The sequence below is a fragment of the Onychomys torridus genome, chromosome 8 (genome assembly GCF_903995425.1).
Source record: "Onychomys torridus chromosome 8, mOncTor1.1, whole genome shotgun sequence".
In the NCBI taxonomy this organism is placed as follows: domain Eukaryota; kingdom Metazoa; phylum Chordata; class Mammalia; order Rodentia; family Cricetidae; genus Onychomys; species Onychomys torridus.
In genome coordinates, this window is record NC_050450.1 from 90,947,973 (window position 1) to 90,960,857 (window position 12,885).

Genomic DNA, 12,885 nt, shown 5'->3' on the forward strand with positions numbered 1-12,885 from the left:
GAAACCCAGGCTCAGGGAAAATAAACTCCCCGAGGTGGCTCACGGGATAAGTGGACTTGCTAGGACTGTGGCTAGGTGCGTGTGACCCAAAGTCCTTTGAAACTCAGATCCCTAGGTTATTCCCATAACACAAGCTTAGATGTGGCATCAGGGGCCAGGCCAGCGCAGGGTGCAGTGGGAATCAGCAACAAGGACTTTTTTGGAGAACTTTTCCCATTGAAAAGCTGTTCCCTCGCGGCCACGGGTGATGTATGGCTGGAGCTGATGAGAAACGTGCAGTGGAATGGAGACCGGCGGCGCGGGCGGCCCACGCGGGGGCAGCGCGGCATTGAGATTCCGCAGGGCCCGGGGGAGGGGTGGGGGGGGGGGGGGGCGGCGCAGGCCCTGACACGGGCCGGGTAATTGATCTGGAGGTGCCAATTTGCAGCAACTAAATATTTGGTTTCTGCTTCTGCCGGCTCCGCGCTCTGCTCAAACAAACTTCAATTAAAAGCGAAAAGCAAGCGTAGGGAGGCAGCGCGCCCGGGTCCCCGTGGCCGGATCGATGGCACCCAGCCAGCGGGCTGCCGGGCGCCTAACGGTGGGGCGGGAGGCACCGCCTACCAGGGCAGAGCCGGCGCCCTCTTTCGGATCGCTGAGCACTGGGCACATGGCCCAGGAGAGGCAGCGCCAAAGGGGGGACCTCGGAGTCACTAGAGCCCAGGAGCACCAAGCCATAGTCACACACAGGACCAGCCTGACACCGCCACCCCGATGTCTGAGTCCGCACACTCAGCTGAGGCTGTGGGTCGAGGCTCCCTGGGCACTGACTCTGCTTTCCAGATGCGTCTCAGCAGAACTTTGAACATGACCTCAACTGTGTTTTCTCTGCATCCTCTTCTAGAGTCCCAGGTTCATCTTCCCTACCCACGGCTGCCCATCACGTCTACCATTGGGTGGGCCAAAGAGCAGTAGGTGAATCCACCCCAGCCCCATCCCTGGAGGGCAGTAGAAGAGAGGTTTTGGAATTGGGAGACTAGCTATAGCAAGAAGACAGACGGACCTGGGACCATTAGTCACAGTTCTGTTGGGGTTCCAAATGGTCACTCACTGGGGACTGGGGTTCACAGACTAGTTTTTGCCCCTCAGGGATCTTCCGGTCCTTTGGGGGAGATTTCCTGTGGCAGAAAGGGGGAACTCCGGTGGGAGAGAGAGGCAGAGGCTCTGTGGCATGGGCAGGCCCCAGGGTGGCTGAACAGTTCTGAAGAGGACCGGTGAGGGGGAAATGGAGTTGGCAGAGGGCGCCCAGTGAGCGCAGATCTTGGCAGATGGAGTGAAGGTTACTTGGTGTGCTTTCCTAGGAGCCAGCCGTGGGACCCATGGCAGAGGGACTGGGGAGATGAGGAGGACCCCACCTCCCACACTCCTGTGCGTCACCTTCTGGACTGGAAGGCTGGGTACATTGTGATTTTGTCTATTTGTTTTGTTTTTTTAACCCCCACTGGCTAAGTCAGGCTAGTCCAAGCCTCCCCCTGCTCCCCCATGGAGCCTAGGTATCAATCAAACCCTGGGGCTGCTTGGCTGGGGCCAGCTGTGGGAGTACAGATTCCTTTGGTCAGTGAGAACATGAGTTTCTAGGCCCTCAGGTGAGTCTTGTAGGGTCCCCTGGGTGCCACCCATCCTGGTCTCTAGTCCTATCTGGACTACAGTGGTCTTACCCATGGTTTTCTAGCTTCATTTCCAGGCAAACTCCTTGAAGCCAATGTTCACCGGCCTTCAGCCTCTGCGTTTCTCTATGGCTTGAGGCTCCAATTTCCCCACAAAAAAGCTGGATCCAAAGCTCTATGTGACGCTGAGGAAGAGCCCAGGGCTGAAGTGTCCCCAGAGCCTCCCCATCCACCCCTCCCCGACACTGCCTGCCCAGGGTGGGGGAGAAGAGGGGAGCTGCTGCTGCAGGTTCCCTGCCTTCAGCCCCTTCCCCGCCTGCAAGCTGGAAGCCTGCTCCCTCACATTCCCACCCCCACCCCCAGGGCTGAGCTGTGGAGCAGAATGATTTCCTGTAATTGGGCAGCAATCCGGCCGCCCGACTTGTTCTATCGACATGCTGGTTAGCTGGAAATTGTATTGGAATCTGAACGCTGGGGAAGGGAGGGGAGGGAGAGGTAGGGAGCAAGGAGAGGCAGCTTTGGGTCCCAGCTGGGTGCTGCTTTAGCTGAGAGTGGAATGTAGGGGCCATCAGCCAAGCTCTCCCTTCCCTGAGCAGAGCAGGAAAGCCACCCACTACATCACCTCCTTCACTTTTTTCTCTAGCCATCTTCAAGGGCTTCTAGTGGCCATCCATGTGACCCCCTCACCTGTGGTCACGTCAACCACCCACTCCTGGAGCTCAAGTGCCTTTGTGAGGACAAGGAATGCTCCGGAAAGACACTGGCCCCCTCCCACCCAGTCTCTCCCAAGCTTCCTCTTGCTCTGCCCCTTGTCCTGTAAGGATATAGAGAAGGCATCTGAAGCCTTGCCAGTAACTGCTGGATAGCATTATGATAGAGGGGCACTGGGAACCCAGAATGGTGGTCACAGCATGTGGTTGCACCCAACTGCAGCCCTCTGAAACCTCTGTAAAAGTCTGCCCTACATCACCCACCCACATGCACTGCAGACTAGAAGGCAATGGAGACTGTTTTGTGAAGTGCAAAACTGTGAATTAACCTTGGGCAACTTGGACCAGGAGAGGGTGGCCTCAGGGACTGCCTGCAGCCTTCAGCCCTTGCCAAGAGGCAGGTGACCGTGTAGTGCCCACGGGCGTCCTGTTGCCCTCAGGGTGAGGAGGAGCAAGCTAGAAACTGCGGCCCAAGGACTGAAGATGGGTGGAGGTAAGATCTGTGTAGCTCAAACTGGTGTCCAGCCCTGAATTATCACTTTAGCTTCTCCAATACCCGGAGTACTGGCATGCACTACCACACCCACATCCCCTTGCATCTATGTCTTCTTAATGTGCTCAGGGTCAGGTGGACTACCTTCCTGAGGGATACAGTTAAGGCTCTGAAGCCCAGATCCCTGCTTGGGTGAGTGCTGCCACCTGCTGGCCACAGGGAAGGACACCTGCTCTGGAAAAGCACTGTGTTCCAGGTGGATGGGCCCAATTAAACAGGCACTCAAGTCCAAGCAGGAAAGCAAGCCTTTTTCCAAAGCCACCTTGGTCAGTAGGTCAGAAGGGATGGAGACTGGGGAGCAGAGCAGCTGAGACTGCCAGGGCCCGGGGCGGGGGGGGGGGGGGTAACTGCATTGGCTTCGGCACACCATTCAGATCAAGGTTCTGTCACACTCTACATCAAATTCAGAGAACCAGGCCAAGAAGTAACTGTTAGAATATCGTGGTTTGCAAAGGGTTTTTAACTGTCCTTAATTTCCCATGCAGAAACCAAAGGCAAAGAGACAGAACTGGGGTCCAATCCTGGGTCTGCTGCTCCTCCTGAGAGGGGACTCAGGTAGTGTACATTTTCCTCGCTCACTGGGTTACAGGGTCCTGCTGGAGTCCCTAGTGTCTCCCCTTTGCCAGGTTCTGCTAGACCCCACCCAACTGAGGGAGCAGACAGCTCCAGCTACCTCCTCCACTTCCTCGGCCCCTTTTTGCTGCTTGGAAATGTGCAGGAGTTAATGAGCTGCTCTCTAAGGTTTAAGCGGCTCTGTGAAAGGGGCATTAAAAATGGCCACTACCACATTCACATTAGTCACACTCATTTTTGGCCTTAATAGGCTGTTGGGAACAAGATCTACACATCAGCAGGTCTGCAGACACTGGGAGGGAAGGCTGATGTCTGTACTGGTCTAATTGGGTTGGGGAAGAAAAAACAGACCTGTGGAATGAATGGATGTGATCTGCCCAACACCTCCACCCACCTCCCAGAGGTACGGACCTGGCTCGAGTCCTTTGCATAGGCCTCCTCAGTGTGAGCAGAGGCCAAGTGGAATTCAGCAGACATTTTAGATCAATTCAATTTATTGAGCACCAATGGAGAGCAGGCTGTAGTACACTGGAGAGGAGTCAGCCCTGACACCTAGAGGCATACAGTCTAGGAGAAATCAGTTTCTTGTTGATTATTCTACCATGGATTAAGATAAAACACGGGGGGGGGGCCTGACCATGGGCAGCCAGGGGTAAGGTACTGAAGGGCAGGGAGCATCTGGGGAAGGCACAGAGGTCAGACAGCATGGGGCCTGGGGGTCGCCAGGACTGCAGGGCTCAGAGGCAGTGGTGGGAGGCAGTGGCTATGCAGTGAGTAAAGCCCCATCAGGGTGCCTGTCTTTGCCTAGCCATAGCATCCCCCAGAGAGGAGTCACACTGCACCCTGGCAAAAGGCTTCACCCCAGGGAACAGTTGTTTGAAGAAGGCCTTCAGTTTAGAAGGATTTGCTGTGGTCCACTAGGGAGTTTGTGGCCATGATAGGACAGATGCTCCAAGGAACTGTTGGCTACATTGTTGTAACCATGGTGAGGGCCACAGAGACCGCTGTTCTCCTGCCATCATGGATATTGTTCTGAGGAACGAGGGGATGAGGGGCTCTAGGGAGGGAGGGAAGGGGTACCTGACAGTGAGTTCCTTTCTGCTGAGTCCCAGACTGGATGAGTGAATGTAGTGTTTAGGACATGGTACCTGACTTAGGTCTCTAAGGAGGAGGCCTAAGGCTTGCTGCCTGGTGTACCCAGTTAAGGAGAAGGTAGGAGGTAACGGGTGAGCAGGTAAAGGAGGCTGGCAATGCCTGCTAGGCCCGTTAGGAACCCGAGCCTCAGTGGCAGGTACTCCATGGAGCGTTCCAGCTTGGCATGCAAGAGGATGACCTGGCGTCTGGTGAGGCTCCACTCTCCCGAGTTGTCTAGAACGTGGTTGGCCATGCGGGCCTTGTCCTTCAGGGGCAGCTGGGCATTGATCCTTGCCTCTGCATCTTCACGGTTCAGGTTGTTCCTTTTCATCAGCCGCGCCAGCTGTGTGTCTCGGTCACTAAGGACAGGGCAAAAATGCACTGTGGACCCCAGCCTCCCTTTCGGCAGCAAGATTCACAAGTGGGCAGCTAAGTCAGGCCCAGCTTGGGACACAGGCTAGGCTAGCATATTCCCTTAGAAAACTACTTCTCCCGCCTGTGGTTACACAGGCGCCACCCTGACAGGCTGAGATAGGTCCTGGAGAACAGGACCCCAGCCCTATCAACCACCTCGGACGCCCAACAAGAACAAGACAGGGGTGGGCTCTAGCAGCTGTTTCTCACCATCTAGGTCTGTCTGTCTGTCCATTGGCCTGAGTTTTCCTTGCTATAAAAAGGGAGGATTTTACCAGTCCAGGCCTTTTCCTGCAACTTGAGAACAGAACAAAGCTAGACAGAAGCAAGCCTCCTCTATGAAAGTTAACCTCATTATACAGAGGCTGTAGTGGGCACATCCAGCACATCTGTGGCTGGGGACGAGAATGCAGCTGGCTAGCAGTCGCCTGGGAGTGCATTCTTCCACAGGCATGGTGCAGAACAGAGCCTCCCGGGACATAAGGGCAGCAGCACCAACAGCCACCCCAGGGCTGTGACAGCCAATGCTGGACTTTGTTGATGGCGGTTTTTCTTTGCTCATGTCACAAGTCAATTTTTTTTCAGAAACATTAAGGATCATCACATTTAGGTACAATTGCTCTTCAGGAACTGTTCCACGCTGGTTCACGAGGTACAGGCAGATCCTTTTGACAAGCAAATAATCAAACCGTCCCCTTTCTGATCCTAGGATATAGATTTGGGTTTTTTTGTTTTGTTTGAGACAAGGTTTTTCTTGCACTCACAGAGATCTGCCTGCCTCTGCCTCCCAAGTGCTGGGATTAGAGGCATGCACCACCATTGCCCAGCTAGGTTAATTGTTTTTAGAGATTTATTTTTATTTTGAGTGTTTTGCCTACATGTATATAAAGGCATTAAATATGCGCTTGGTGCCCACAGAAGCCAGAAGGATTGTTGGATCCCCTGGAAATGGAGTTATGGATGTTGTGAGCCAGCATGTGGATGCTGGGAACTGAACCTGGGTCCTCTGAACATGTGCTCTTAAATGCTGAGCATCTACAGCCCCCTAATTTTGTTATTAAAGCACAGAGAATCTAAGGACTTAATAGGGCCCTCCTGGCCTCAGCTGGCATCTTCCACAAACAGAATAAAGGCCCAGAGAGGCTGGGATACAGCTTAGTTATTAGAGTGCTTGCTTAACATGGGCAAGGCCTGGCTTCTGTCTTCATCACCACAAAAACCAGCAAGGGAGAGACTGAAGGTTTACTGGGGAGGCACAGCCCTGTGGAGGAACTGACAAGCTCAGGGGATTCAGACTGAGTGACAGCCCAGGAGAGATCAGGGTAGGGTAGGGCAATGCTCAGGGCACTGAGTGTTCCAGTGTACTAGGAGCCTCCCACACACTGATCCCTTGAGAATCACCTTGTGCCCCAAAATACCTGCAGAGCCAAGGCCCACCTATCTGTCTGCATACTTGTGACATCTGGGACGTTTCTGGGAAGCAGAGACACCCTGAAGCCCGTGTATTCTCTCACCCGCAGGGACTGTGACTCATTTCTCTGGCAGCTTGGTTCTCTTGTTCGCCAAACCTGACTTCTGATTTGCTTCCTGTCCTGGGGGATTCTGAGAAGAAAGCTCCTTCCTTAGATTCTTCTGACAGCTGTATCCACACAGCTCTCTACCCACAGGTGATCTTGAACACATCCTGCTCTCTATTCATGGGTGCTACCCATGGGTGATCTCAAACACATCCTGCTCTCTCCACGGGTGCTACCCATGGGTGATCTTGAACACATTCTGCTGTCTATTCACGGGTGCTACCCATGGGTGATCTCGAACACATCCTGCTCTCTCCACGGGTGCTATCAATTGGTGATTGTGAACACATTCTTCAACTACCTCCACTTCCATTTTCCCTCTGTAACTCAGAAGTGTCCCTCTGCCATGAGTACCTCATGCTGAAAAATAAGAGAATGGAGCTGTAAACACAGGAGAGTTTGGAAGTTGTGAAGTGCTCTAGGATGAGGAAGGAGCCACCGAGTAACAGGGCGGCCAGAGGCAAAACCAGGCAGCTCAACTGAAGTGTCTCCAATAGCCAGTAGGGGGAGCCCTTCTCAAACACTTAGCAAGGCCTGGGGACCCTCTTAACCCTATCTGCCCCAGGTGCACCAGGATCAGGTAAAAAAACACTGATTTCTGTAAGCTTGGGTACTACTACCCCAACTCACTTTTTGCCTTGGCCACACACATCATGGGCAAAGTGTAAAGGGATGCTTCCCAGGTACATCTTCCCTGGTGTCCTTCCCGGTCCCTGTCAGGCAGGCCGGCCTCACACTTACCAGTACACTACCACCGTGTGCTTCATGTACTTGAGGAGCTTCTTGGTCTCAAACAGGAGGGGGATGTCCAGAATCACGTAGCGGTACCCTGGGGAGAGGATGGAAAACTCCCAAGTTCAATTCTGCAAGGACACCAGGAAGGATGCTTGTGACCAGCCCCTGCCATAGAGAATGCCCCAGCAGATGGGAGACCTTCCAAGGACAGACATACCCTGAGTGCCAGCCAGTTCCAATGCCATTCAGAGCAGAATGCTGCAGAAAATAACTTCTGGCTGGCTGACCAGGGAAGACCTTGGAGAAGGACTGGCATTGACTGGCTTTGAAAGGCAGGGAAGACGCGACAGACACTTGGATGAGAAGGTGGAGGCAAGTCGTTCTGATGAGGACCAGCAGAACCCAGGTGCTGGGAGGTTCTGTGCAGACCAGGTGGAGGAGACTAGGTAGTCAGGGTAAACCTTGACCTTCAACCCCAAGTTATTTCTGACTGGAGATAAGACATAGCCAGGGTTGTAGGCAACTGGTAAGAGTTTCTGGAGAGGCTGAGGCCTTTCTGCCCTATTTCATGTTATACTGGCTCAAAAAACTCAAAGCATAGGCCCTTTCCTGGAAGTCAGGTCCAGACATGGCTGCCTTTTAAAGAGTCTCTACCTCTGCAGCTTCCTATGAGGCCTGTACTATCGCAGAGCAGCGTAGGTGCTTCGAGTTAACACGGGGTTCCCTCAATGGAGAAGAGGCCCTTCAGGCCCTCCCACACTGTGGATGGGCATGCCCTGAGTTATGTGCACTCCGGCAGCTGCTTGTGCCTTGTGTGGATGAACAAAGTCGGAAGGGGTAGAAGACAGTGGGTAAGGACAGGGACTGATGCCGTTCAGAGACCTGGGGCCTGAAGGCTCTTGTTCCAGACACTTCAACCACAGAACCACACACTGGTTGCTAGTTGCTCCCCATAACCTGTGGCTCAGGAAGCCTACCTGAAGCCTTGGCTGTGAGGGCATTGGGTTCCTGAGCTCTGCTGACACACCTTGGTTTGCGGCACCCCATGTGACCTCAGGTTCTTAACAAAACTTATCTGTGTAATGAATGAAAGGAGTACCTCCTTCACGGGGTGGTGGGCAAGGCTACAGGGGCTCTGAATGCGTACAGCCACGGAGCAGCAGCCAAGTGCCCCCGAAATGATGGGTGCTACCGCTATTGTTCCTGGAGGGGGACGCTGGCACCGAGCCTCTCTACCTCCCATTTCACACTCTCAGCTCAGAGCCAGAGAAAAGACCAGACCCTCCCTGGGCCTCTTATCTCCCTTTCCTGCTCCTGTCCCCTCCCTCCCTCCCCTCTTACTGTCCTTTCTCCTGGGTCTCTCTTGGGATCTGGAAGCCAGCTCTTTGGTTTACCGGTAAAGGGTTATTCAGCTGTCACATCTCTCCTACTTGATAAGCCCTGAAACTGTCCTGACTCTATTAAGACAGCCGCCTGCCTACGCAGAGACCTCCCCAACAGCTGGTGATCTTATCTGACGTTTGATTATACCAACTTTGACAGTTGTATTTGTTATACTCATCAGGGAGAAACTGGGACTGCGGAAGCCACAGCTGTCGCCCCCATTCTTCACCTTATCGAACTGAAAAGAGCTTTCTGGCTTTTATTTAAGTGCTGGTGGTTGGGGAGGTGGGGAGGCTGGGAGGATGACACAACGGGAGAGCTTTGGAGCTGGTGACATTATCCAATGCTTAACTTCAGAAGGGGGAAGCCACTGGTGCCTCGCAGCCCTGCAAATGGACTCAGAGCTGGCCTGGGAGCAAATGCAAAGGGCAGGAATGAAGGCAGAAGGCTTTGCCAGGCTGGGCAGAGGGGAGCAGTGTCACAGGCTGGGCAGAGGGGAGCAGTGTCACAGCGGCGGGCTGGCAGACACTGGGGGAGGACAAAGGCAGGGTCCAGACTCCTTTTGAGAGAGAAGAAAGACAACTTTGACCAAGTGTCTCAGGGACATTCAGTGAAGCAGGTTTAGAGCAGCAGGTGCTGGAGCCAGCTCCAGCCTCCCGGTGCTTTAGAGAATGAGCGGTAGGCTTTGGGTCAACAGCACACATGCTTTTTATCAGACTCTTTTAGAGTAAGTACTGAGCAAAGACCATGCTAGGGAGAGGGTCCCTACTCTGTACACAAGAACCTGAGGCATGAAGGGTAAGGGGCCTGGCCATGGTGAGTTACAGTGGGAAAACTCAAAGACAGCCAAAATAGACCCCACACTCTCCAGGAAGTCTCCACAACATGACTGATGGAGGAGCTGGGCCACCAGGCCTACTAGAGGCGTGGACTGGAGGACATATATACCAAAGGCTGGTAGAAGTCTCCATGGCCCAGGCCAGCTTCTCTACCTTCCCATCTCTCCTACAATAAACAGTATGAACTCAGCAGCCTAGATAACCAACTGCCCTACCCTGGACCTTCAAATAGAGGGGCTTTGTGAAGAGGTGTCTGTCCCCTCCAGCTCCAAGTCTAGAGTCTCACCTCGGAGAAAGTACTTGAAGGTCTCCTTCATCATTTCTTTGCGGATCTCAGGATGAGTGATGGAGTTGAGTAGCTGCCGACGATCAGGCTGGTTAAAGATCAGGTCTCCAAGGACCTTGCGGTCGATGTCGCCATTCTCCAGCAAGACTTCAGTGCCAAAGGCCTCTACAATACGCCGGTGGGCAGGGTACCCTGGCTGGACGACTGTGAGATGAAGAGGCTGGATCATTTCAGAGCCTCCAGCCATCCAGAAGACCCCCGAGTGACCGGAGGCAAACTGAGGGGGGACCCAAGGCTGTTTCCTTCCATTGAAATGAGCAGAGCATATAGAATCCCTCAAGCCAGGGATGGAGCTGAGTTTGGGAAGACTGGACTCTTAGGGAGAATGAAGGGTAAACAGAAGGGCCTTAAGAGCAAGATGGAAGAGACAGGCAACCCACCCAGGACAGTCTCATGCTCTGAATGCCCCAAGAAGACAGAAAGAGGATGCTGATGGAAGGAAGGAAGCTGAGGGGAAGCTGCTGGGTACAATGGGTCCCTTTCCAACTCACCATGCCGGGCAATGACGTCTACATCAATCACAGCACAACCCAGCTGTTGGAACACCTGGATGACGGAGCTCTTGCCTGAGGCAATGCCTCCCGTTAGGCCCACCAGGAACATCTTCCCAGGAGAGAGTAGGAGCCAGGAAGCACTAGACAGTTGGCACACTTGCCAATTAGCTGCTCCACCAGGCTGGAGAACCTGTTGTCAAGAGACATTCAGGCCCGGTCACAGCACTGGCCACAAGGACAGAAGGAAGAGACTCAGCAGGGTGGGCAGGGCCCCTCCTGGGCTTGGGGAGTTCTGGGGCTGCTTCTGGGAAGAAATTTCCAGTATTGTGTGTGTCGGCGAAGGCTGGACGTGGGGGCCTGGTGCCCTCTGTGCTTCCCCAGGGGCTGGCTCATCAGTGTGTATCTGTAGGCCTTCAACTTGCCATCTTCCTGCTTTAGGTTTCCAAGTGCCTGGGATTAAAGACAGGCCTGTGGCATAGTTAAGTCTTTTTTCCCATTTTTATTTTCTAGTGTGAGTATGTGCCTTTCTTTGTAGGGCTTGATCGGTCAGGACCACTTTTGTTAACCTGCAGATTTATTGTCCTAATTATACTTCGCCTGGACTCACATGGAAATGAGTTTGCCTCTCCTGAAGACACAAGGCGGGGCCGGGGGAGAGCCATGTGGATGTGGCACAGAACAGCAAGAAACCAGCCTACAAGTCTACATCTGCCCAGCTCATTTTCACATGGGCCGGGGCACAGAGAGGCGGGTACCTGTCACAGACTCAGAGCCCAAACAGAGAACTAAAGAATGCCACATTTGAAAAGTTAACCTGAGGATGCTGCCACCCAGGTAGTCTCCCTCTCAACAAAAGGGAGTTAAGGACAGGGTTCGATTGTACAAAGAGAAACTTAGGCCGTTCAGCTGAGGCTTTGTGACAGAGAATGTGGCATCCATGTCCTGGCTCCATCTCTGCTGCTGTCCCTCAAGCACAGCTTTTCAACTAGGTGTGACAGCACAACCCTACACTCCCAACAGCTAGGTGTGACAGCACAACTCTACACTCCCAGCACTTAGGACATTAAGGACTGGGCTCTAGAGTGAGACTTTATTTCTAAAAGAGAAGAAAACCAAAACAAGAAGGGCTGCAGAACCAGAGAGATGGCTCGGCAGGTGACGGTGTCTGCCTGCAAGCTGACAACCTGAGTCCAATCCTGGGGCCCACACGGTGGAAGGACGAAGAACTGAGACTCTGGAGCTCTGCATGGAACACACACACACACACACACACACACCTTTTTTAAAAAGTAATTTCAAACAACTAAAATGAAACTCACAAAATGGCTTGAATATGTTCCTGACAGCTCTTGCCCATGCCATGACTCCCCCCCCACATGCCATGATGCTCTTCAGTGCCAGCACCCACTGCTGGCATCACCTGGGAGACTCCTGTGCTATGAACTGCCGTGTTTCCCTCTATACTCAGAATTCTCTGCTCACACAGACACACAGTGGTTAATTACAGAAAAGAGGATTTTCCCACTCTCATTTTTTGGCATTTTTAAGTATCATATCAGTGAATCTTTGGAGAATATTACCAAAATGTTTGATTTTTACAATTGCTGTTTCAGCCGGGCGGTGGTGGCGCACGCCTGTAATCCCAGCACTCAGGAGGCAGAGGCAGGTGGATCTCTGTGAGTTCGAGGCCAGCCTGGTCTACAAAGTGAGTTCCAGGAGAGGCACCAAAGCTACAGAGAAACCCTGTCTGGGGGGGGGGGGGGGAATTGCTGTTTGAGTTACTGACTTGAGTTTCATCTAAAATAAATTATGAAATGCATTTGGGCAGAATTAATGAATAATTTCCAACAACTTCTGAAATAGCCCTAAACATACCTGTGCCATCTTATACTATGTACTCATATGAAAGGGTCTTCAGCATTGCTGCTCAGAAAATTAAAGTATTATCATCTCTGAAAAACACTGAAGATGACCTACATCCTATAATACCAAATATGCAACCCTGATTTAATTAAAATCCTGCTTAGTGTGATGTACTCCTGTATCTCAGCACTCAGGAGAAAAAGGTAAGAGGATTATTACAAGTTTGAAGCCAGCCTCAAAAAGGCAAGAAGGGTTGGAGAGATGGCTCAGGGGTTAGGAGCAGTTGCTCAGAGGACTCAGGTTTGATTCCTAGTACCCACATGGTGGCTCACAACCACCTGTAAATCCAGTTCAAAGGACTTGGCGCTCTCTTCTGGCCTCTGTAGGCACCAGGCACACACCTGGTATAAATACATATATTCAGAAAAAACACTCACACACACCAAAACCAAAGAGTGAATGATTTATGTAAAACCAGTGCATCCACTGGTGTGCAAATCTGCTTCCAGCATGTGTATACCAAAGAAATGTGCTGAGCATCTTTATTTGCTTAGTCACTCTGCTGGCCCTTAAAATCAATTTCTTATTATTACCACTAACATGCATATACCCAGGGTC

General features: G+C 52.5%; 1 protein-coding gene across 2 annotated transcripts in view; it reads right to left on the reverse strand.

The window, feature by feature from the left end:
- Positions 1-3,969: 3,969 nt before the first annotated feature.
- Dcakd (dephospho-CoA kinase domain containing) overlaps positions 3,970-12,885 on the reverse strand; it is a 34,572-nt gene continuing 25,656 nt past the window's right edge. For both annotated transcript variants that reach the window (XM_036197956.1, XM_036197955.1), the window contains exons 2-5: positions 10,402-10,594; positions 9,851-10,054; positions 7,349-7,436; positions 3,970-4,975 (exon numbers count right to left, since the gene is read on the reverse strand). In XM_036197956.1, coding sequence (XP_036053849.1) covers positions 4,684-4,975; positions 7,349-7,436; positions 9,851-10,054; positions 10,402-10,513 — 696 coding nt within the window. In that variant the 5' untranslated portion in view covers positions 10,514-10,594 and the 3' untranslated portion in view covers positions 3,970-4,683. The remainder of the gene's footprint in view (positions 4,976-7,348; positions 7,437-9,850; positions 10,055-10,401; positions 10,595-12,885) is intronic.